The sequence below is a fragment of the Cucumis melo genome, chromosome 2, assembly GCF_025177605.1.
Source record: "Cucumis melo cultivar AY chromosome 2, USDA_Cmelo_AY_1.0, whole genome shotgun sequence".
NCBI classification, from domain to species: domain Eukaryota; kingdom Viridiplantae; phylum Streptophyta; class Magnoliopsida; order Cucurbitales; family Cucurbitaceae; genus Cucumis; species Cucumis melo.
The window spans coordinates 12,774,359-12,800,163 of NC_066858.1; the positions used below are offsets into that span (position 1 = coordinate 12,774,359).

The 25,805-nt window shown below is 34.7% G+C and overlaps 1 protein-coding gene across 4 annotated transcripts; it reads left to right on the forward strand.

The window, feature by feature from the left end:
- Nucleotides 1–5,011: 5,011 nt before the first annotated feature.
- On the forward strand, nucleotides 5,012–22,423 carry LOC103487286 (kinesin-like protein KIN-1). Of its 4 annotated transcripts, none has more exons than XM_008445556.2 (16): nucleotides 5,012–5,336; nucleotides 5,512–5,657; nucleotides 5,742–5,844; nucleotides 6,325–6,368; nucleotides 6,827–6,856; nucleotides 6,934–7,056; nucleotides 7,243–7,268; nucleotides 7,425–7,506; nucleotides 7,800–7,841; nucleotides 7,927–7,960; nucleotides 8,074–8,149; nucleotides 8,220–8,439; nucleotides 8,517–8,608; nucleotides 9,082–9,193; nucleotides 9,266–9,445; nucleotides 22,188–22,423. In XM_008445556.2, the coding sequence occupies exons 2-16, from the start codon at nucleotides 5,544–5,546 to the stop codon at nucleotides 22,350–22,352; spliced, it is 1,443 nt and encodes a 480-aa protein (XP_008443778.1). In that variant the 5' UTR covers nucleotides 5,012–5,336; nucleotides 5,512–5,543; the 3' UTR covers nucleotides 22,353–22,423. The 4 variants fall into 4 exon arrangements, with proteins under 4 accessions (XP_008443778.1, XP_050937488.1, XP_050937489.1 ...); XM_051081531.1 differs by having other exon boundaries at nucleotides 9,272–9,445; XM_051081532.1 differs by lacking the exon at nucleotides 22,188–22,423 and adding an exon at nucleotides 20,153–20,929.
- The last annotated feature ends 3,382 nt before the right edge of the window (nucleotides 22,424–25,805 follow it).

The window sequence follows — 25,805 nt, forward strand, 5'->3', positions numbered from 1 at the left end:
CATAAACAATTGGTTCATACTGAGAGGTGCTGGTGGTTGATGTCACAGACCGTTTAGGTAGAGTTGTGAATGGGGTTGATAGGTAAACACTTGCACGCTTCCTACGGGCGGGCCGAACGTGTGGTCGTTGAGTGAGAAATGGTTCTATCTCTGTGACGTCCTCATCGTCAACAACATCTATTGGCACCTCTAAACCAATATCAACCTTCTTCTCCAACACATCTTCGTCGCCCTATAGAAGCTCATAATGCTTTAGTGTGGATAATGATAGAAATTAAACATCAATATTAGCAAGAACATGGAACCAAACCTTCTTTTTAACTTCAATGTGTTCATCCTCCTTTGGCATCCTCAACCAATTAGGGGTACCGCCTGTGTCAACATCTTCGGTCTTAGCATTATCCACTTCTTTACTTTCTAATGTATGATCTACTAAGCCTTCGGACACCTTGTGGTCTCCTTCGTCACCCTATGGAACCTCAAAATGAATTAGCGAGAACATGCAACTTAACGTATGAGTAATTACCAAATATGAAACAACTAACGTCAATACACTTAACAGTTTCATTCCTAACCTTTCTTTGAAGTCCAATGTGCTTCAATATGGTTGACATCATGCCCTTCAATTCGTCAATATCTGATTTTATACTATTAAGTTGCCCTTCAACAACCGCTACTCGATCTTGGAGATTCCGAATAGCCTTTTTCATCTTAATCTTAGACTTCTGTTTCTTACTCTTTTTGAAGCCATCTTCATCATTAACAACTTCTCTTACTCTTTTTGAACCACCATTCTTCGACTGAATAATGGTAGATGAGCGGAAGTTTTCAAAAAGTTCACCTGAAGTAATTTTCAACTGCTCCTCTTCAGGTGTCATCTCAATGACCGCCTTAATTATAAACTGCAAATAGAAAAAGGCAAATGTATTTAGGACAAAGAAATAAGCACAAAATCATGCGATCCTTAAGTAAGTTACTATTGCTTGCTACTTATCATTGGCGAGTCAAACACCTGGCTTATAGTTTGGGACTTTGGTGATTGTTGGCACACCCACCTCAGCATTCGTGGTATGGCATGATCGTTTACTTTATCTACACCACATCCAATGATGGTTGGTATAGACTCATATGCCCAAACCTATTCGACATTTGACAAACAAGTTTAGGAAGTGCCACAAGATATATATAGATATATAAACAAGTGGTTTCACAATCGTTTGAAAACAACTATACGATCGTTTAACATAACTAAACGATCGTTAAAAAACAACTAAACGATCGTTTAAAATAACTAAACGATCGTTTAAAACAACTAAACGATCGTTTAAAACAACTAAACGATCGTTTAAAACAACTAAACGATCGTTTAAAACAACTAAACGATCGTTTAAAACAACTAAACGATCGTTTAAAACAACTAAACGATCGTTTAAAATAACTAAACGATCGTTTAAAAGTTTTAAAGTAAGAAGTAAGAAGTCACATACCTGTAATGCATGCGGAAATCCATTGATAGTATATTTTTTTGTCTGTGTTGATTTCTTCTTTCCCTTGGCATATTGCTTGTCCAAGGCTCTTTTCAAGGCATTTAGCGTGCGTACAAAAACAATTAGACCCCAATCATAATTATTAAATGTATTTCAATCATCAGCAATCTTGAAAAAACCAATGTCGACTTTAGTTCGCCTATCTTTTCCCAACAAAGATATCTCTATAAAGTAGACTAAAGCTAATTTCACATTATCATCGTCATCACCCTCGTATTCCAAAAATATATCCTCTAAGTCGCTAACATAAATACACTCCTTGTCTTTGAAAAACTTCTCCAACAGTCGACTATTCCCAACCAACTGAATATAGTCCTCTTTAGGACCCCATAGTCCAGTTATGATGTTAAAATCTCTCCTACCGAAAGTACAAACAACGCCCCCTAGTAAGAAACTTATAGAATCCTTTCCTTCATCTTCCACCTCCCTTAACAGTAAGTAGTGGATGAGTGGCCCATTAAAGACAATATTTAGGTCCAAAAAGTGCCCAAACTTTGTTTTCCTAAATAAGGCTAATTGATCGGGTTTGAGTTTGGCCTTAATATTATGTGTTGTCTTTTCTAAATGAGACAAACAACTTACTAGGGAATAAAAATGATGGGAAGGATTAATCTTGTACAAGGGTCCGTCGGTCGATGTCGATGTCATGATTGAAGCCTGAAGAAAAAGGAACAAATTCCAGCAAATAAGTCGATTCCAAAACCAAACATTTACAGCAAATATATTGAAAATGGGTTACAGATAAAACTCACTGAAATAAGAGAAAACACTCAAATTTGATTCTTAGGTTTGAAAAGGAGAAGCGACGAAATGCACTGAAGGACCGACGACAAACGAATAGTCGGAGTATCTTCGAAGAGCAGAGCGGAAAATTTCAAAAGCCAACGAAAGGAGATGTTTTTTTGTTACTTCAGGTGTTCTATCCGAAAGAGAAGGGAAAGCGAATGTGGGTAGGCGAAAAATCAATAGAGAGCGATAGAAATTTAATGAAGGGCATTTTTGTCCATTCACACCCAAATTGTCCTAAAAGTCTTTCTTTTGAAAACTTGTCCCAAAATTCATTTAAAGCTCTTTTTTAACCTATTTTTGGCAATTTCCCAAAGTTTTCTCCCATTATTTAAAATATATATTAATATTTAATATAGTGTGGAGCCCACACTTTTTTAACATATTTAATATATTTACATAATTTTAATATTTAATATATTGTGGACCCCACACCTTATTTTTAAGATAATTAATATATATATAATAATAATTAATATATATAATCATTAATATATATTAAATATTTAAATATTCACATTTCAATTTTAAAAACTATCTTTCTTATTAAATATTTTTTCAAATTCCAATTTTCAATTTTTAAAAATAAATTTTCTTATTAATTATTTTTCCAAATTTCAAATAGCAACCTTCAATTTTTTTAAAAAAAGATATATATTAACAAAATATGTTATTAAATATTTAAATCTCCAAATTTCAAATCTAAAAAATATATTTAGAGATAAAAAATATATAAGAATTTATAAAGATTGGAATTTGGAAAGACCATTTTTTAAAATTGAAAATTAGAATTTTGAAATATTTAATAAGGAAAGATATTTTTTAAAATTGAAATTTGGAGATTTAAATATTTAATAACATATTTTGTTAATATATATCTTTTTTAAAAAAATTGAAGATTGGTATTTGAAATTTGGAAATATATTTGTTGAATAAGAAATTTTGGAACCAATCACAAATTGCCACATCATTTACTAAAATAATTATATTTGGGATTAACTAAAAAATTGGCATGTTTCCCATAAAAGCCCAACAGGGAACTCTATAAATAGATAAGTTCTCTTCATTTGTGGGGGTTGGAAATTTTTGACTCCATAAGATCTAGGATTCTCCCAAGAGATAGAAGCCTCCTCAAACTCCTGAAGTCAACCAACCTCAAAGATCAAAGTTCTTTGAAGATACAAACTTTCCAACTTCAAGAACACCCTCGAAGATTGAAGCTTCTTTGAAGATACAAACTTTCTTCCAAGACTCCAACTTCAAGAACACTCTCAAAGATTAAAGCTCCTTTGAAAATACAAGCTTTCTTCCAAGTCTCCAAGTCTTCAACTTCAAAAACACCTTCGAAGATTGAAGCTCTTTTGAAGATTGAAGCTCCTTTGAAGATCCAAGCTTTCTTCCAAGTCTCCAACTTCAAGAACACCTTCGAAAATTGAAACTCCTTTGAAGATCCAAGCTTTTTTCCAAGTCTTCAACTTAAGAACACCCTCGAAGATTGAAGCTTCTTCGAAGATACAAGCTTTCTTCCAAGACTCAACTTTCTTCCAAAACTCCAACTTCAAGAACATCACGTGCTTCGCTTCCTCAAATCAAGCGTAAGCATCCAGACGAGAGAGAATCAGAGGATGAAATTCTAGAGATCGAACCACATCGCATCAAATCAACATAAATACAACATCAACACAATATTAAATAAGAAAATGTATTTTTAAAAGTTGAAAATTGGAATTTGAAAAATATTTAGTAAGAAAGATATTTTTTAAAATTGAAATTTGAAAATTTAATATATATATATATATATATATTAATTAATATATATTAATTATTTTAAAAATAAAATGTGAGGTCTACAATATATTAAATATTAAATTTATATATATTAAATAGGTTAAAAAGGTGTGGGTCTACACTATATTAAATATTAATATATATTTTAAATAATGAGAGAAAAGAAAACTGTGGGCTCCATGCATTGAAGTTGTGGACCCCGTCTACGACTTCCAAGTAAAGTCTTGTACCGGGTACACGATTTTGCTTAATAGTTTGCATTCAACCCTATTTTTGACAATATTTTCGAAAAATACATTATTAAAAAGAAAGATTCCGTAGAAAATGTAGATTAAGATGAAGTAGAGAAGAGAAGGAAAAGAGATGAAGTCGACCGAAGAGAATAGAGGAGAACAAAAGGGAAGGGAAAATTTTCGGAAGAATGAGGCAGAATGGGAGAAAACTAGGGTTTTCAAAGAGGGGAAGTCGTGTAATGAAGGACAGATGTCACAATAGAGCACGTGAAGGTAATCGTGTACCCGATACATGAATTATGCTTAAACGACAAAATTGTTACTGTTGATTGCCATCTGGTACGTGGGGTACGGAAGTCGTGTACTCGGTACACGACTCCAGTCATAAGTCGTGGACCTAGTTGTCGTGACGACTTCAACCCGAAGTTGTAGAATCGGTCCACGATTTAGGGAAGTATCCGAATATACTACTTCGCTATTCTATTTTTTACGATACCTTTCAAACAATTCTCTCACTTTGACTTTAATTTTTAAAATTACATTATTTTAAAAAAAATCGCTATTAGTCCACTTCTAGCCTAAAGATGCGGAACTACGAAATGAACCTATTTAATATATCAAATATTATATTGTATTATCAGTAACGCAGAAGGCATTTGCACGACCCCAACTTGCAGTTCCCGCCAAACAAACGAACGATCAGACGTTCATCTTCATCGCCTCGTCTCTACTGTCTCTCTTTTGGTAGCCGATGCATTTCTCAGAGACGTAGAAAGAAGGAGTCGGCAATCACTCTTCTCAACTACTCCAAATCAGCACATTGTGACGCACAATTTGCTTATCATTTCAAATACTTAACTTGATTCAAATGCTTCTGCACTTGTTGCTTTTTCTTCAACGAATTTTATAAAGCATTACGAGTTTACAAAGTCCTCTGCACTCTTATTTCATTGCTTGAAAACGCATCAACCATAAGATTCGGGTAATCGAGGCTCGCATTTTTAGTTTCCACGAGATTTCGAATATAAACTGTTAGTTTCGAAGCTTATTTTTCTTCCGAATTTTGTTTGGCTATCAAAACGTTTGAACGAGGTTTTTTGTTAATCTAAAAAAAAACTGTGAACTGAAACAGAGAGGACCGTTCCGTTTGCATGCAGATTGCACTTCTAATTCTGTACAGTTCGGAAAAATGTCGAACATAACTGTTTGCGCTCGATTTCGGCCATTAAGTTCAAAGGAAAGACGAGATCATGGAGATGCAGTGTGCATTCAATACGTGGACTCTGAGACATTCATTTTTAAGGTATGTTTGTATTTATTTATTTATTTTCTATCGTAGTTTGAAAATTTTCCTTTGCTCGGTTAATTTAATCTAAGTTTACTGTAGGACGAGAAGGCTGAAGAACTTACATTTAGCTTTGATAGAGTTTTCTACGATAAATCTGAGCAAATTGATGTCTACCGGCATCTTGCTCAGCCAATTGTGCGAGGTATACTTTGATCTTCGGTGCAATATCATTTTATGACTTGAATTCTGCCTTTTCTTTATGATTCTTAGGTTTGTTATTGAGTTGAGAATTGACTGTATAGTTCTTGGGGATAAATCAGTGTTTTCAAAGTGCAATGCACTTCTAATCACCTCAAGGCAAGAGGCGATAAAAACTTGTCGCCTAGGTGAAGCGAGACACATATAATAAAAATTAAAATACTAAATACATATTTGTAGATAACTATTTTATAGGTAAAAGCTAAAAAGTTAAATAATATTGAATATAGAAAATTAACAACAAAAATATTTGATATTTAAATAAAGTAAGTTTGAAAAATGTTTATACTGATTGCGTTGGATTTCTAATATAAGGTTCTCTTAGATGGCGGAAAATGTCATTTGGAACCTTCTTAACTGCATTTCTTTTCCTTAACAAAAAGAGGATTCTACCTCTCACATTGTGCTTTAATGTATGCCATAGATGCTCTTAATGCTGTCAATGGGACAATTATCACATTTGGACAGGTGAGATATGTTAAAAACTAAAATCCAAACTATTATGCATTGTTCTGTAAACTATCATGCATTGTTCTGTAAAGAATAATATGAACTATCTTGTGTTTAGGTACACCCATACATATGAATCCTCTTTTTCTAGTAATTTATACTTCGAGCAACTAAAATATGTAAATACTCTTTTTCTTATTTAAAATTAATTCTACCATGTCCTTCCTCTGCACATGATGTAGCATAAACTTGAAAATAATATTTTATACTGTCAAAACGAGAGAGCTTAATTAAAGATTAATTTCGAAATAAGATTTTCATTTGGAGTCACAAGCTTTTTAGAGCTCAATTAATCTTCTGCAATTATATTCTACCTTCTATTTAATTGTTTTACAATTCTCTCCAGGATGCAAATGAGTAGGTTATCCAACTTCTGTTTCAATTATATTAACTTATCTTTCCTTCTTCCGTGACAGACTGGAGCCGGAAAGACTTATAGTATGGAGGTATCAGACTATGCTTTCAAAGGAGTGTCAACTTAAACTATCATAAGTCATATTTTCTGGTGATCTTATTTAATCAGGGGCCTGGCGTACTTGAATGCGACGCAGTAAAGAAGGGTTTACTTTCTAGAGTGGTAGAAGGCATTTTTGAGTGTACTAAATCTTCTGATGAAACGAGCAAGTATTCAATCAAGTTGTCTATGGTATTATTTAGCCAACCTTATGTTATTGGCTTGGATCAATCATTTTTTTTATCTTTGCTGTTAATTAACTACCAATTACATTGTTATTTTAATTTTTTAATTTTTTAATTTTTTTTTTTTTTTTTTTTTTTTTTTTTTTTTTTTTTAATTTTATTATCATTGCGTGTTTTCTTTTGGCTCTTTTAGGTTGAAATCTACATGGAGAAAGTGAGGTATAAATATATCTGCTACTGCTATGATTATTTTCCAGCAATTAGAACTTTCCGTGACAAAATAAGCAGAAGCCAAATCATAGAAAAGGAAAGAGACTAAAATAGTGAACAGCATTTTTGCAGCTGAGAATTTCCAAATTAATGAATTATTTTCAGGGATCTTTTTGACTTATCAAGGGACAATATACAAATCAAGGAGACTAAAACACAAGGGATAATGTTAAATGGGATGATGGAGGCAAGTTGTCTTCTCATCAACTTATTAAGCAATATTTCTAACCAAAAATTTTCATTGAATCTATTTACATGCTAGTTAAATATTCCACTCAGACACTTGTAATGTCCCAAACACTTGTAATGTACCATTGACAACTTTCTTGACTGAGGTTGATAAAAAAAGTTATCAATAGTTCACGAGGACTATTTCAATGAAAATAAAGCAATGCCACTCATGTGCTTGAATGAACTATCAGCTGAGTTGTCTAAATTCCATGCTTTTAAATGGACTACTATTTTGGTTTCAATTTACAGATGACCATAAAGGACCCTCAAGAAGCATTGTTGACCTTATCTGTAAGATGATAAGAAAATTTTCTTTTATTTATTTTCTTTTTATGCAGTTCAATGTTTAATTTCTCATGTTAACTGCCCACTGCAGAAAGGAATAGCCAACAGAGCAGTAGGAGAGACCCGTATCCTGCTTTCATCTCATGGACTTTATTCCTGAACTTCTACGAACATGATAGATTCCAAATTCTTTTAACTGTTCATGGTCAAATATTGGTTTTCATCTAAACATGGACAGAAATGAATATTGCCAGCAGTAGGAGCCACTGTGTTTACATGTTCACTATTCAGCAAGAATCAACCAAGGACAAGAGGTAGTTTTTTTCAACCATTTCTCAAGTTCTGAAAGGAATAATCCATACTGAATCTCAATTCCTTGAATAGGGCCAGAACTGGAAAATTGAACCTAGTGGACTTGGCAGGGTCCGAAAAAGTGGAAAAAACTGGTGCAGAGGGGAGAGTTCTTGAAGAAGCCAAGACCATTAACAAATCGCTTTCAGCTCTTGGGAATGTAATAAACGCTCTAACATGTGGACCAATGGGGAGAGGAAACCACATCCCATATCGTGATTCTAAGTTGACACGGATTCTACAAGATGCACTTGTTGGTTACCTCTCTAATTTCCAGCATAATACATGTTTCTTAACTTAATCGATCAATTTAGTCTTCTCACATTTCAGGGAGGGAACTCACGTACTGCTTTGTTGTGCTGCTGCTCACCCAGTCCTACAAACTCCTCCGAGACTCTCTCAACCCTTCGATTTGGTGCAAGGTATGTCTGATAATAAATCTGTTTCAGAGCGCTTGATTGACAGAATACACGATATGTGGCCTTTGGCAAGTGAAAATTCTTCAAGTTCACTTAATGCTATCATATTTCGAGTAACTACATGACGATCTAGTAAAAAGTGATTTTTGTTAAACCGTAAAAATCTTGTCCATGTGGGTGATTATGTGCTCACATGTTAGTGGTTGTTAGAGTTATATCATTTTTCTATCAGCGTCGTGATTATTATTATTATGATTATTTAGTAATGCAAGACCTTTCTCTTACCTATATTTTTTGGAATAATGATATCATGGCATTACGTTGTATATCCATATGAAGCAAGCACTCGTACACTCCTACCTGATTTCTCTGTCTCTCAATTTCCTTAGTCTTAGAGTCTTTAGCTTAAAATTCTAGATTAACTTCCTTAACAAAAGATCTATATAACCCTATTTTATCTTTTGGTCTATGTTCAGGGCAAAGCATATAAAGGCTTCTCCTCGTGTTGCAAATGAGGATAGATGTATCAGAGAACTGGAAGTTTTCACTCCAATCAAAAGGGAATCGCGTGACAAACTTCTAAATGAGGTGAGAAGCAAGGAATGAATGACCTTATTTGTAGATGATGAATTTGGTTTATGTTGCTTCCATTTGATATAGTTGCAGGAGAATTTGGATATTGAGCATGTTCAAAAACTTGAGGAGCTGTTCATACAAGAAGGAATTCTTTTTGATCCTTGCTCCATTGAAGAATCTGAATTGGCCTATGAAGATGTTACTTCACAAACCATTTCTTCCTTGCAGCTAGCTTTGGAAGAACTCTTGAGCACCATTGGAGAGGTATGTCAACATCTTTGAACTCTTTTGAAGTAGATTCTTCTTTTAATTATATATACACCCATAGCTTTATCGTAAGCCACCCATGTCTCAACCAAAGTGTTTACTATCAAGAGAAAATCTTTCTCGATAGAGATTTACTATTCTTTGCATGGGTCTGGCTAACAAAAAGCTCTAGAGATTAGGCATTTTCTATCATGATTTTGTGAGGCCTCCTACTATGAAAGGACGAAAGGCAAGAAGCAAAAAGAATGAGTAAAAAGGTTGGAGGACCAGCTGAAGGAATATTGTACGTGTCCGACAAGGGGTTTAGGATCAATGTGAGGTGGAAATGTTTTTGGGAGTGAGAACTCACGTGAGGAGAGACAACTCTCTTGAATAGCTGAGAGTTATCCTTGTTGTTTTCCTTGTTTTGGTATTTTACTCAGTTTTTGGATAATTTAGCTTGTTAAGCATTAAAATCTTGTGTATCTCTGTTGATATGTTGTAGAACACAAGGTGGATAGCCCCTACTTTTGTGGTGTTTGGGTGTTTCCTTGGAAGTGTTTGTGTATCTTTCTTTGTTCAGGGAGGTAGGATACCTAATAGATTCATTGGAGCACCTTTCTTGGATCAGCAAATCTTTCAAACTCTAATAGATTCATTGGAGCACCTTTCTTGGATCACCAAATCTTTCAAACTCCTCCTCACTGCTCCTCTTAATCATAAATTCTTCAAATAAAACAAGGCTGATTGTCCAAATTGTATGGATCGAGTAGATATTTAGAAACAAAGGTTTCTCCGTAGAGATAGTCCGGCTCGACTACAATGGAGGAAACTGGTTATAAATAAAGGGCTGTGATTGGAATTGCTATCGGGGGTTAATAGAGTATTAGGGTATAATAGTAATTAGCTAAGGAGTTTGTTACAAACTTGGTTATAAATAGAGGGGAGGGGAATGGAGAAGATAAGTAATATAAGTGAGAAAATTAAGGCTCGAGAGTTATCTCAAGATTAGAGGGCCAAGTACCCTCAAACATTGGGGTTTATCTTGTATTTCCCTTAAATTCTATATATCAATATATCTGGATTCTATCAGCTTGGTTTGCATTTATAGGTCTCATCACTCTTTACAACTCAGATGCTACCGACACCATTAATGTTGGCCAACATCTTTCTTTCTAAGGTTGCCCCTCACACCAATGTAGTCAAAACTACAGACAACAATAGGTTGAAAGAAAGGAAAACTTTGCGAGAGAATTCTTTTACTTCACTTTCTATCCCTTTATTACTAACCCAAAAGACATGGCTACCCCTCAACCCCTCGTCAATTTTGTCACATACAATATTATTGTTCTCAACGGGAAGAATTTCCATGATGAATGGTACAAGATAGCAACAACCATTCAAGCAGAGGTTACAACTTACTATTTGCTAGCTCCCTTCCAACCAAATAAGGCCATTATGCGCTATGGAGATCATAAACAGGTAAAATCCCATTGGATCCTATAAAGGATGACAAAACGTTGGCTCGTTTCATCTACTATATTCCCCATGAAATCATGAAGAATTTTGAACCATGTGTTGCCTGGTCGAAGTGGGACACACATAATAAAATAATGAATAATATTATTATAGATAAGAAAATTCTTAGGATTAGAAAGTGTTAGAAGTAGAGACGAAAAACACACAATTTTACGTGGAAATCCTAGTACAGGGAGAAAAACCATGACACTGATAATCTTATTATTTTCTTATAATCATAAAGGTACTAAAGGAGAAAATTTATAGGCAATACGAGTCTAATTAAAAGATTAAAAAATTAGGACAAAGTAAATCTTAACTACCATGGGCTTCCATCATGACTAAAGCCTATTATTTCTAACACCCCCCTCAAGTTGGGACGTAAGTGTCGTAAAGACTCCAACTTGCTAACACACAAATCTAAATTTTGTTTGAAGAGCCCCTTTGTGAGAATATCAACAATTTGTTGGCTCGAGAGTATGTAAGGAATGCAGATGCTACCATTGTTAAGCTTCTCTTTGATAAAGTGTTTGTCAATCTCAACATGTTTAGTCCTGTCATGTTGGACTGGGTTATTGACAATGCTAATGGTTGCCTTGTTATCACAAAATAGCTTCATAGGCACCTCACTGTTTAGACAAAGATCAGACAACACCTTTTGGAGCTAGATCTCCTCACAGATCCCCAAACTCATAAACCTGTATTTGGCTTCAACGTTGCTTCTAGCCACAACTCCTTGCTTCTTACTTCTCCAAGTAACAAGATTGGCCCACATAAAAGTACAGTTTCTTGAGGTAGAGTTTCTATCAACAATAGATCCTGCCTAGTCAGAATCAATAGAAGCTTCAACACATCTTCTGTCAGTCTTCTTGAATCTTAGACCTTCACTAGGAGTTGCTTTTAAATACCTCAAAATCATGTTAACCGCCTCCATGTGGTCCTCATAAAGTGCTTGCATGAACTGACTAACAGTGCTCATAGCATAGGAGATGTTAGGCTTAGTGTGAGATAAGTAAATCAGCTTTCCCACCAGGCGTTGATATTTATCAATAGGAACCTTGTCACTTGAATTTCCGAGTTTGACATTGAACTTAATGGGTGTATCAGCAAGATGACATCCTAGCATACCTATGTCGGCTAATAAATCAAGGGTGTACTTTCTTTGGGACACTGAGATGCCTTTTCTGGATCTAGTAATCTTTATCACAAGAAAGTACTTTAGATTCCCAAAGTTCTTGATTTCAAAGTCAAATCCCATCTTCTTTAGTTGAACAATCTCATCAGTATCATCCCCGGATAGCACAATGTCATCGACACAGATAATTAATATTGCAATTTTCCCTGTCGTGGAGACTTTGGTGAACAAGGTGTGATGGAGTGCCCCTGATTGTACCCCTGAGACTTGATGAAAGTGGCAAACTTGTCAAACCACGCTTTTGGTGATTGTTTCAACCTGTATGTAAGGACTTCCAAAGCTTGCAAACCTGATTATTAAATTGAGCTTTAAATCCTGAAGGCGGACTCTTGTACACTTCCTCTTTTAAATCCCCATTCAAGAATGCATTCTTAACATCAAGTTGATATAGGTGTCAATCCTTATTCACTACAACAGACAACAAAACTCTAGTAGTGTTCAAATTTGCAACAGGAGAAAAAGTTTCATAATAGTCAATCTCATAAGTCTGAGTGAACCTTTTTGCAACTAGCCCGATCTTATGTCTGTCAAGTGTACCATCTGCTTTGTACTTGAGTGTAAACACTCATTTGCATCCGACAATCTTGTGTCTCTTAGGGAGTCTGTAGAGATCTCGGGTCTTGTTCTTTTCCTGGACTCTCATTTCTTCCATGATAGCAGCTTTCCACTCCAGACACTTTAAGGCAAGGTGGATACTCTTGGGTATTGTGGTAGAGTCAAGACTAGCAACAAAAGCTCTGAACTGTGGTGAGAGATTCTCGTACGACACATAATTAGAGATGGAGTGCGACAGGACCTAGTACCTTTCCTCGGTGCAATAGGAAGATCAAGAGATGGATCATACTTACTAGTATTTCCTGAATGGTCTGACTTAGTTTCGTTTTCAGTATGTTCAACAACCTCATTTGCATCAATCCTATCCTCTCTGTCTATAATGACCCCATCAATACTGCCCTACTCACCTATATCTTGAGGAACAGCTGTCTCGGATCTGTCATTCTCACCTGCCTTACTGTCTGTATGTGAGTCAGTTGAATTCATCTTGGATCTGTCATTCTCACTCATTCTGTTATTACTATGTGAGTTAATGGAATTAGTCATACCTTGATCTCTTATTGGTTCAGAACCCTGGACTGGAGTTGTATGAACAATAGGAGATTCGCTTCCTTCCTGAGATTTCTCCTATAGTAAGTTTTCCAGGGAACTTGATTTGTGAGTAGGATTCTACTGTAAGGGCTAGGGTCAGGTAAGGTAACCACAATAGGACAAGTAGACTCTAAAGGAAGCATATAGTTAGATTTTTCACTCACAGTCTCCTCTTGAAGTAGGCTAATGAGAAAGAAAGGACGATCCTCAATAAAGGTGACATCCATGGTAACGAAGTACTTGCATGAAGATGGTGGAAGCATTAATAGCCTCGTTGGTGCAGAGGATAGCCAACAAACACGCAAGCCCAAGCCCGAGGAGTGAATTTTGTTTGGTTAGGGCCATAGGCTATGCATCCCAACACCCAAGAGGGAACATCAAGGATGAGACGGGTGGAGGGATAAGATTCTTTGAGACAATCTAATGATGTCGGGAGGTGAAGGACACGAGAAGACATGTAGTTGATGAGATGAGCTGGAGAATGGCATCACCCTAGAGATAGGAAAGAAGAAAAGTGGACAACATAAGGGAATGTGCAACTTCCAAAAGGTGACGCTTTTTCCGTTTGGCAACCCTATTTTGTTGGGGGTGAAAGCATAGGAACTTTGGTGAACAATTCCTTTAGAGGATAAGAATTCGTTAAGAGATTGGTTTTGAAACTCATGATTATTATCACTTTGCAGGATTGCAATCTTTGTATTGAATTGCATTTCTATGGTGTGATAGAAGTCCCAAAATGTGGAGGTAACTTTGGATTTGTCGAAGATCAGGAAAACCCAAGTAAAACGAGTATGGTCATCAATAAAGGTCACAAACCATCGTTTTCTAGAGGAGGTAGTGACCTTGGATGGTCCCAAAACATCACTATGGACAAGAGTAAAAGGTCGGGTTGGCTTATAGGGTTGCAAAGGAAAAGAGACTTGGTGTTGTTTAGCTCGTATGCACACATCACAAGATAAGGAAGAAACATCAACTTTAGAAAAAAAGATGAGGAAATAAGTATTTCATACATTTAAAGTTAGGGTAACCTAAACGGAAATGCTATAACATACAATCTTTTTCAGAAGTAGAAAAGTAGGAAGATAAAAGGCTCGTCTTAGAAATGCTACTAGAGGAGGAATCATCATCAAGCAAGTAAAGTCCCATACTGTGTCGGGCAGTGCCAATCATCCTCCCCGAGCTCAAGTCCTGAAAAGAAACTGAACCAGGTAAGAATGTTGCTTTGTAGTTTAATTCACGAGTAATCTTGCTTATTGGCAGAAGATTATATGAAATTCGTGGCACATGCAACACATTGTGTAATGATAACCTGTCAAAAGGAGAAATCTGCCATTTCCTAGCAATGGGAGCCAAGGAGCCATAAGCAATTCTTATCTTCTCATTCCCAGCACGTGGAATGTAGGACACAAAATGTTTAGAGGAACAGGTTAAATGATCTGTGGCACCAGAGTCTAGGATTCAGGGAATCTTACCATCAATACTAATGAGACAAAAGGACTAAGGTATACTTGACTGGACAATAGCTAAGTGTGGTTGGACTAGCAGTCTCACTCACATAGGCTCGTTTTTTGTTTTGTTTGTTGGTGGAAGATCGTCTCTTACCTCCGGGGGACGACCATGCAATTTTTAGCATTGCTCCTTGGTATGCCACTGTTTCTTGTAGTGTTCACAAACATGGATCGGTTTTCCACTATTCTTTTCACTATCATGATTAGGGGTTTCACACTGAAGGCAACAGAATCAACAACAGAGGTTGGTAGAGTACTCTGATGGAGCCCGGTTTTGAATATCAAGTATCAAAGTTTATTGATATTACTGATAGAATGAAATCATAGTACAAGATGATAAAATGTAGAAGAATGAACTGAGAGAATCTCAATTCGGGAACTAAGGCACTCACTTTTTGCTATCCTATTTCTCAAGGATGAAATAGTGTTCAGACTATCAGAAAACTAACTAACTTTCCCTCCCAAACAAAATGACATTTATACTTCTAGAATTAAAACAAACTCCAATTGATTGGAACTCACGTGCTATCTCACTTCACACGTGCCAAGCCTTTCTTTCCTCTTCCACTGTATTGTAGGATGATAGGTGGTTTTATCATTACATTCCCTCTCCAAACCCACCTTGTCCTAAAGGTGAAAATTTTTGGAAATAGTTGCTGGACTTCATCATAAGCTTCCCATGTAGGTTCATGTCTAGGAAAACCCTTCCAATTCAGTAGTACTTCCCATCCTCCCACCTTATTCTTCTAATACCCGAACACCTCATCTAGTATTGCTTTCCACTCATGGTTTTCTATCATGTAAGGAGTGATTGGTTGAACTTCTTTATGCTCTCCTAACATCTTCTTCAGATGAAAACATGGAATACTGGGTGGATTGCTGCAGTACTCATTAACTCCAATTTATATGCTACTGGTCCGAACCATTCAATGATTTTATAAGAGCCAAAGAACTTTGAAGATAGTTTCTCATTTCTTTCTTTCTTAATGACACCTACCTATACGACCTTATTTTCAAGAATACCATATCTCCTACTTGATATTCCACCTCTCAATTTGCATATTTTTTCATTTTCTCTTGTGAAATTCTTAGATGCTCTCTTAATGCCCCCAAGGCTACATCTATTTCTTTCAGTTGCTCCTTAGGAGTTGAGTTTGGAGTCTTTCTATCCCCATAAAAGATCAAACGTGGGGGCAACCGGCTGTAGACAACCTGGAATGGTGTCGCCCCTAATGATCTTTGGTACGTTGTGTTGTACCATTACTCTGCTTATCATTGGTCATTAGCAGCTTATCATAGACAGACAACTTGGATTACTAGTACAACATAACGTACCAAAGATCATTAGGGGCGATACCATTTCAGGCTATCTGTGGTTGGTTGCCTCTACCCTTGATCTATTATGGAGATAGAGAGACTCCAAACTCAACTCTTGATGAGCAGCTGAAAGAAAGAGATGTAGCCTTGGAGGCATTGAGGGAGCTCTCAAAATTGCACAAGAGAAAATGAAAAAATATGCAGATTGAGAGAGGTAGAATATCAAGTAGGAGATATGGTATTCTTGAAAATAAGGCCGTATAGGTAGGTGTCACTAAGAAAGAAAAGAAATGAGAAACTATCTCCAAAGTTCTTTGGCCTTTATAAAATCATTGAATGGATCAGACTAGTAGCATACAAATTGGAGTTAACGAGTACTGCAACAATCCACCCATTATTCCATGTTTCTCGGCCAAAGAAGATGTTAGGAGAGCATAAAGAAGTTCAACCAATCACTCCTTACATGATAGAAAACCATGAGTGGAAAGCAGTACTAGATGAGGTCTTCGGGTATTAGAAGAATAAGGTGGGAGGATGGGAAGTAATACTGAGTTTGAAGGGTTTGCCCATACATGAAGCTACATAGGAAGCTTATGATGAAGTTCAACAACTATTTTAAAAAAAATTTCACCTTGAGGACAAGGTGGGTTTGGAGAGGGAATGTAATGATAAACCACCTATCATCCTATAGTACAATAGAAGAGGAAAGAAAGGCTTGACATGTGTGAAGGGAGATAGCAAGGGAGTTCCAATCAATTAGAGTTTGTTTTACTTTTGGAAGTATAAATAGCATTTTGTTTGGGAGGGAAAGTTAGTTTTCTGGTAGTTTGAACTCTGTTTCATCCTTGAGAGATATGATTTCCCGAATTGAGATTTTCTTAATTTGTTCTTCTCCATTTCATCATCTTGTACTATGATTTCATTCTATCAGTAATATCAATAAACTTCTATACTTGATATTCGAATTTAGGCTCCATCATACTCATGGCACTTGTACGATCCTCCTCAAGACGGACTTCAGAATAAACTTCCATCAGAGAGGGAACAGGTCTTTGACTCAGTATACGCCCTCGTATAATATCGAACTTAGAGTGGGGACTAGCAAGAAAGTCATAGATTGTGTCAATTTACTCAATCCTCAAGTGTTGTATACCATTACTAGGACAATTCCAGACAATTTTCCTGCACAAATCCATTTCCTGTTAGATAAGAGAGTTTGTTAAAATAAGACATCACGTCCATCATCTCCTATTTGTATTCGTGGACATGTTTTACAAAGTATGAAGCCGAGAGGCATTCTGACGCTTGGAGTATGGTGTCTAGGCCGTGTCCCAAGTATCTTTGGTTGTTGCAACATATAGTAATGGCTTGCCAATTTGAGGTTCCATACTATTGATCAATGTGGATTGAAGAAGAGAGTCCTCTCTCTTCTAGTACCAGTCCTGTGGGTTGTTCGGTGGAGGACGGGGTATTTTCCCTGTTAGAAAACCAAATTTATACCTTCCTTCAAGGACCATTTTCACTGATTGATACCATGAGAAATAGTTATTGTCATTTGATTTTTCCCTTGAAAAATATCTTGTAGACTGTGCCATTGTATTAGTTGCATAAGAAGAGGATAAAGTAGGGAATGCGCTTACCACATTCTCTGAATACATTGGTAAAGGTGTATAAAGGCCATGACTAGGAGTGTGGGATGTCGTCCCTAAGGTAGCCTCGAGTGCTGCAATTTGCAGTCGAAGCTCTTCCAGTTGCAGGTGAGCTATACCCGAAAAAGGAGTGGAAGGCATGTTAGGGTTGGAATATGTCGAAGATTCACCAACCTTAAATGTTGAGTGAATTTGAGGATTCCTAACCTCAGGATGATAACTAGGGTTTGCAGTAGAGTCAGTGGGTGGTAGCACATATAGATATGACTGCAGAAGCGGTGGTGTCTGGCCGGAATTAGGTGGCAGCAAATGGAGTGGCGCGTGGGGGACAATACAAGTCGTGGATGAAGACAAGGGTGACACAAAAGGGTCTGAACCGGATGGGCTAGGGCGTGTAGCTTCGACGGCGGCATGGACAACGGAAAAATGACGAAATCACGTTGGTTGGCGTTGTCTGAAGGCGACGGAACCACTCGTCCATGACAACGCTGATCCAAGCATCGATGACGGCGCTAATACCTGTGACTGTCTCCTTTGTTTTGTTTCCATCATGGGTTGTGTTGTCTAGGGTTTAATTAATATCAATCTCTGATGCCATATTAAAAGTAGAGGCGAAGAACACACAATTATGTGGAAACCCTAGTACAAGGAGAAAAAGCACGGTGCTAATAATCCTATTATTTTCTAATAATCATAAAGGTACAAAAGGATAAAATCTATAGGCAACATGAGCCTAATTAAAAAAATAAAAAATTAGGCCAACGTAAAATTTAACTACCCATGAGCTTTCATCATGATCTAAGACCATTATTTCTAACAAAAAGAGACTTAACTCAAATATCTTTGAGGAAGAAAAAAGATATTGGAAAAAAGAAACATAAATTTAGGATTGGAAATCCAAGAAATATAAGTAGAAATGCTTTTTAAATAGGTTTCTTTTAGAGCCCTCAATTGTTAAAAGTTATCAAAATGCTATAATCACAAAAGAATTTGGTATTATTTGTGCGCCACCAAGGGGTTGTATGTTGAACAAAAGCCCAAAAATAATCAAAAGAAGCTTACTTATCTTATAATATTATACTATTCCTTTCTTTCCAAAAGGCACCACCAAAGCGACCACGTAGCCCATGTCCAAAGAAATTTCCCTTTACCCACTAAAGGCAAAACTATCAAGCCCATCAAGTATCCTACATCAACTTTGTTTGTGAGTCAGCTCTCTAAGCCAAAGGTACTGTACAAAAGAGGCCATTCCTTTGTAGGAAAGTGACAGCACAAAAATAAATGGTCTGGGGACTCCTCATTTTTCAAGCAAAGGAAACAAATAGAAGGGGACAGGGAGCTGTTTTTTTTAAGTTTCCTTTCGAGCTTATCTTTTGTATTTAAGCTTCTATAGGCAAGGGACCAGAGGAAAAATTTAATTTTTATGGGGACGTTAAGGTTGCAGACAAGATTCACCGAAGGAAAGGTGATGGAGGAAGTTTTCTTAGCTATGTTTAAGAAGGTTGCTTTAGTTGTAAAAATCCCAGAGGCATCCAGCGTCCATTTAAGGGAGTCACGGCCACCTTGAAGCACCCAAGAGTTTAGGACCTACCAAACTTCGACCATATAACCCAACTCTACCGAAATTCGTCATACAAGGCCCAGATCCGAAGATTAGCTATATTGTCATTTGGCAGTATGGCAAGCATGCATCTAGCCATCTAGCATTTCCTTATTCTTGCAAGCCACTTTTTTAATGTTGGTAGTCAATTGTCCAATTTTTCTAGGAATGTCGAAAGGAGAGCTTTTCATGGACTTTTTTGCTACCCTTCTAAATTTCAACTCTCCTTCCTTTTCGTCTTTTTTGATAAACTACTAATGAATGCTTGAACAACAACGAGAGATGGCATCTTTGATAATGTTTAAAGTTTGAAAGGGTGATAGGATTCTGTTCTGGTTGGACCCGTGGGATGGATAGAGTTGCTTTGAAGATCAGTTATCCGATTATTCAGCATTGCCTTCAAGCTGAAAGGTTCCATTTAAGATCATTGGGACATAGCCACTTCCTCTTGGTCCCTCAATTTTCGTAGATTGTTGAAGGAGGTTTAGATTTCAGATTTTCAATTACTCCTGGGGTCCTTGGAAAGGAAGTTTATCCAATTTTTCAGATAAAAAAACCTGGCCGTTGGAAGCTAATGCCCTTTTCAATTAAGTCCTTAGTTAAACATTTATCTCCGGCTTCACCTTTGGATTCATGCAAAAGTACCTTTGGAAATCCAGAAGTCCGCAGAGAGTGAATATAAATTTATGGATTATGCTGTTTGGTAGTTTAAATTGTGCATCGGTCATGGAAAGGAAATTGCCCACGTATTATCTTTCGCCACCTATTTGACCTTTATGCTTTAATAATCAGGAGGAACTCCAGCACATTCTGTTTGATTGGTGTTTATGCTACCAAGTGTTGGATCAGAGTCTTCCGAACTTTCAATCTCAGCTGGGTTTTTGACAAAGTTTTTAAGAACAATGTTCGCAGATTCTTATTGGGTCGGTCTTGAAGAAAATAGCTTTCATGCTTTGGTGCAATGCTGTCAAGGCTTTATCAGTGGAAATATGGTTTGAGACAAATCAGCAGACTTTTCATAATAAAGCCTCTCTTTGGATTGATCACTATGAGTTTGTCCGTCTGAATGTCTCTTCTTGGTGCACCTTAAGTAAAGAATTTAAAGATCACTCATTGCAAGAGATTTTTCTAAACTGGCAGGTCTTCATCTTCTCTTCTACTTGAAGCTTCAGATTCGGCTTTGGTTCTCCATTTCAATTTGGAGTCTCTTTGATTTATGTCCGGCAGCTGTTTAGCTTTCTGTTTGTACTGTTTTTCTTTCGGTGCATCTCCAGTAATAGCTCTAGATTTTTGAATTCTAAGGATTTCTGTTCGTTTGGACATTAAGGATGTGACGAGGGTATTATAGGGTGTTTATCTAGTTGAGATGTTAGATGCACCTACTCTTCTATTTATTAGAGACTTTATCTTGATACTCATACTCCAGTTATCATAGTTTATACTCCAGTTATCATAGTTTCTCTTGTTGAGCATTGGAACTTGGAATGGAACCATGTTATTGTTTGTCATCTTGAAAATGATCTTTAAGCTCTAATACCACTTTGAGGCTGCTTGTGTTATTAGACACTTCTAATTTTTTTGGCTTCATACAATTAGTAGGACATGCCTCCTATTTATACTGGTTGGCTCGCCTAAATGTATGACTATGATTTTGCCAACACATTTTTCATCTAATGGCTACAAATGACTCTCTAGAATATTCTTTACGATTACACTCATTTCTCCTATATTTCTTCGATCTTCTCTAGATATCTTCTACAATTGATTTATAGTAATTAATACTTTATAGAAATTGGGCTTTTATTTGGGCTAGGCTCAAATATTGATAACCCAAAATGAAGTTTATATTTCAACACACAATGAAAGAATTGATATGAGGGAGTGACCTTTTGCCTACAACTAGTCTCCTGTGTCTTTGAATGTCTCCAAGTTCAATAATATTAACGTCAAGGCTTGACAACCCAATGCACCTTAGAATGTTGGATGACGAAGAAAAGTGTAGATCATATCCGTGGGGGGAGTTTGTTATGACCTTACAGTAGAAATTAAAGACGGTACTCAAGAACGAAAGTTTTAGTTATGATCATATCCACGGGATAGTTCATGATAGCATGTAATGATAAAAGAGACTTTTTTCTAGTAATTGATTCCTATCATTCCCTTCTTCAACTTAGAAATTTCTATCTAATAAATATGAGAATTTAAAATAAAAATGTCAAATAGGTTGCGATTAAAATAAAATATTTAATTTTTAAAATGTTCAAATATGCCAAATATATACTGTATTAAGAATTGAAAGCTTAGCAACCATATATACAAATCTAAACTTTTTGGAGCTAAACTTCTAACCTTATATCAATTTATTAATTTTATAGGAGCATCTACCAGGTTAGGGATGTATTATGGAAAAAAAAAGATTTAGAGACTTATAAGCGACTTATTCTACCTTTTAATTGATAGTTTAAAATCTAATTGAAACTTTTAATGTTTAGTGACCTTGATTTAAAATACCAATGCCAACAAAAGTATCGAGCTCTCAATTTTACCAGATTTGGAAACGGCTAAATATTTTATGTGTATTAAACAAATTAACATGTTTATTATTTATATTATATTTACATTGGTGACATTCTATTTCTCATATTTCTATGTTTTGGATGCTGAGCACTTGAAAATATGAAAGGAAAATTTGATAGTACGTGATTGTGTTTAAAAGGTATCCATGGTAATTGGTAATCTAACTAAAAGAGAAGTAGAGCTTGGTGATTGTTATAGCAATAACGTAAAAATTTTGAGGTGGGATTGTGCTGCTTTGATGTTAATGCAGCTTAAGAAAGAGAATGAGGAGCTGATGGGAAGAGTATCAGCAGCTAAACTCAATCATCAACCCATCTCAAACTCCAACTTACTGCCTACTATTTCTTCCATTCTTTGTCTCTTTACGGATTGGCTGAAATCTTTTTTCCATTTCTCAATCAACCATTATAATTAGTTTCAGATTCAAAACCAACTATATCGTTTTTTTTTTTGAACTTCCAATAAACAATTTTTAGAATTACAAAATTCGAGTTTAAACATTGTAGTATTTTCATTTCTTCTGGCTCCATTCTTTACATTGGAGACATCAAGATATCAAAGTGATTCGAATATTTTCAGTGGACTTCAACTTTTGTGTGCTTAATTCTATATTATTTTAAGGCCTAAAATTACAGTTTGTCCTTGAACATGAAGTGAAAATTTAGTGTCCGATTTTTGTTTTATAACAATTAATTAACTCTAATTTCAATTTTTTAACAAATTAATGAAGGGTCCGTTTGGATTGTCTATAAAAAATATTTTTTAAGAATACATTTTAAAAAAAATATTTTTTAAAAAATATTTTTTGTAAAATGAGTTTAACATCTAAATATCTACATGTTTGGTTTGTTTTCTTTATAAATATTTATACGGAAAGTTGTGTTTGGTTTATTTCATACTAGCAATGTTTATACTTAGGTCAAATTACCGTAAAAGGCTATTAAACATTATGAGTTAATTTCATAGAAAAGTACACCATTTGAATCTTTTTTTAGAAAAATGTATTTTAAAATTAATCACACGTTATGTTTAAATTATTAATTTTTTTAGTTATTTGAAACTATACATTAGTTTCATTTTTTTTCTTGTTTTTGGTTTTTTTTTTTACAATTCAATTTTAAAAGCACAAATATCTTGAAACGTAAATACATAACCATAAAGAAAAGTAATTGATTTCTAGCAACAAAATATACATAAGATAAGTAATTTTTCCTCTACAATATAATATCAACTAGACAAGTAGATGTGCAATTTGATCATATTCTTCGTTCATCTTCATTTCACGAACTGAACGATCCTGTTCTTCTTGATGTTCTCATGATTTCTTTCACGGGAGTTAAAGTGAAGTAGATTTGGCTAAGAGAGGAACATTTGCAAATTTCTATATTTAAATGTATACGAACATACATTAAAAAATATTCAAAGTATTTAAAAAAAAGTAAAAAGAATGACGGAGTGAAAAATAGATATTAAAAAAAATAAAAAATAGAGAGAAAAATAGATATTTGAGAGAGATTCCTCATTAAAACACCATATAAACATTTATTCTAAAATTTTGATGAATGTATTTTCTTTAAAATGATTTATTTCATAATCTCATATTTCTAAAAATTATTTTTAGTCCAATGCCAAACACTTCAATTTATCTTAAAATGAATTATTTTAAAAATTACACACTTTAAAGATCAATCCAAACACACTCTAAGTAACAATTTAGCAACCATTTGACTTTTTGTTTTAGGTTTTTGAAAATTGAGCCTACGAATTCCACTTCTAATAATCAGCCCAACTAAATATCTCAAAATGTTGTGTGGTTGCATGTTCTCGATAATATTATCAAGTTTATTAACTCATTATTGTTGTTTCAAGTTTATTAATTTTCTTTTCTCTTTTGTTTTTGTTTTATTTTTTCACATCGATTAATTTCCTATTAGAGAGTCACATAAATGAAAATAATTTATCCTAAAAATGTAGTATTTATTCCAATTTTATGGAGGGAGACTTTTATACTATTAATGTTATATTAAGAGAGGCAAAGAAGAGAAGTTAAAAGGTCTCCTTGTAACATTAGGGTTGTTAAAGAGCTTCTTTTGCAAAAGTTCTTCGGTGATACTCTTGGGAAGTAAGAAAGGTAGCGGTTGAATGTGAATGGATCATTTTATCTTTTCCTTTTTTTTTCTTCTTCTTTTGTTTAGTACATAACCAACAATAGTTTCATAATATAGAAATTAAGGGCAAAAAACAAAACTTTTCTGTCGTAGACATTGGTCCTAACTATACTATATATTACATTTTTTGTGACTTTATTTGTTTTGACTATAGACACAAATAATATAATGCAGTCGAAATTTAATAAACCAATTTGACAGTTAATGTGATGGGTACTTCCTTTCTTATTATTGATATTTATTAACCAAAACATAATTTATGGAAGAGCAACGTCATGCACTTGAAATATTGAAATATAATGAAGGTGAAAGAAAGGTTGCATAGATGTGAAATATATTCAACAATAACAATGGCATATATGGTTATTTGGCTTGCAGAATCCTCCTTTTACACAGCCAGAAGAGCATAAACTCCAACACTTTCCATCGTCACCACTATTATCATGTCTGTCGTCTATTCCAGGTATGCAACTCCCCAGTTCAGGATGTTCATTGCAACACAGCTGAGCTCTTGTTATCGAACTTCCTACAATTCCATCAATTAATTAAGTGCTGCTAATAAGATGAATATTAATATAGTCACTTTATTTTAGAAATTATTACAAAAATGAGATCTTGTTTTAAATATAACAAATAATCCTTTTGTCGTTTCAAAATTCACTTCAAAATATTAAAATACTTTGGATCATTCAAAATCCATTTTAATATGGGCAATTTTTTTAAAATAGTAAAATAAACTAAAATATTTGCAATATATAGCAAAATTGTGGATTCTATCAACGACAGACATTGATAGATCTATTACTATCTATCAATATGAATGATAGAAACATTTGAGATAGTCTATCATTGACAAAATTTTAAATTTTGTTAAATATTTTAAATATTTTGTTAAATTTGTCATTTTTTACGATTTCCTTTTTAATATCATAAAAATGTGTTTGAAAGTCTAAAATTAAACATTAAATTCAGTTTGAGTGAATAAATTAAATTTGTTGTTTAAAGCAGTTGTAAACATAAAATAAATTAAAAGTATCTACTTTCCAAGAAAGCACTTAATTAGGTTTTCATCCACCTATATCATTTTCACACAAAAGTCAGTTTAGAAAAAAAGAAAAAAGTCAGAGATATGACCTGAATACAAGACGAGAAAGATAATTAGAATGCAAGAAATAAATCCAACTTTAGCCATTTACTTCTATTGTAATGTAGAAAGGATATTGGAATGCAATGGAGTTTAGTAATAGCAAGTAATCTATTTTTATAGTGAAGCCTTGTGAAGTTATAATTTATTTATTTATTTTCATATATGGAAAGGGTTACTCATCATATTTAAGACAATACAATTCTTTTAAAATCTAGCAACCTTCTCATGCTTCCATTTTTGGTTTTGTCTCCATTCAAATTTTAATTGGAAATGTTGTCAATGACAATAGTATCTATGGATAATGTTAGAACCCTTTTTACCTCATTATTTGGGTAAATGATTACAAGTTTACCTTCTAAATTTATATAATAATTCTATCTAATTGTTGAATGATTTATTGGAACTTTAAATTTTTATAGTAATAATAGGAAAGTTTTCATAAATATAACAAACCGGTAAAATATTTACGGCTTGTGTAACAAAACTCATGAAATTAACCGTTTTCTAAATATTCTAGATTTGTCCTTCCGTCTTTGTTTCCCTCTTCGTCTGT

Coding starts and splice junctions, on each gene's coding strand:
- LOC103487286 (XM_008445556.2), top strand. CDS start 5,544: ATGTCGAACATAACTGTTTGCGCTCGATTTCGGCCATTAAGTTCAAAG. Junction 7,057..7,242: donor ATTCAATCAAGTTGTCTATG/GTATTATTTAGC, acceptor TGGCTCTTTTAG/GTTGAAATCTACATGGAGAA. Junction 7,507..7,799: donor TGTTAAATGGGATGATGGAG/GCAAGTTGTCTT, acceptor TTCAATTTACAG/ATGACCATAAAGGACCCTCA.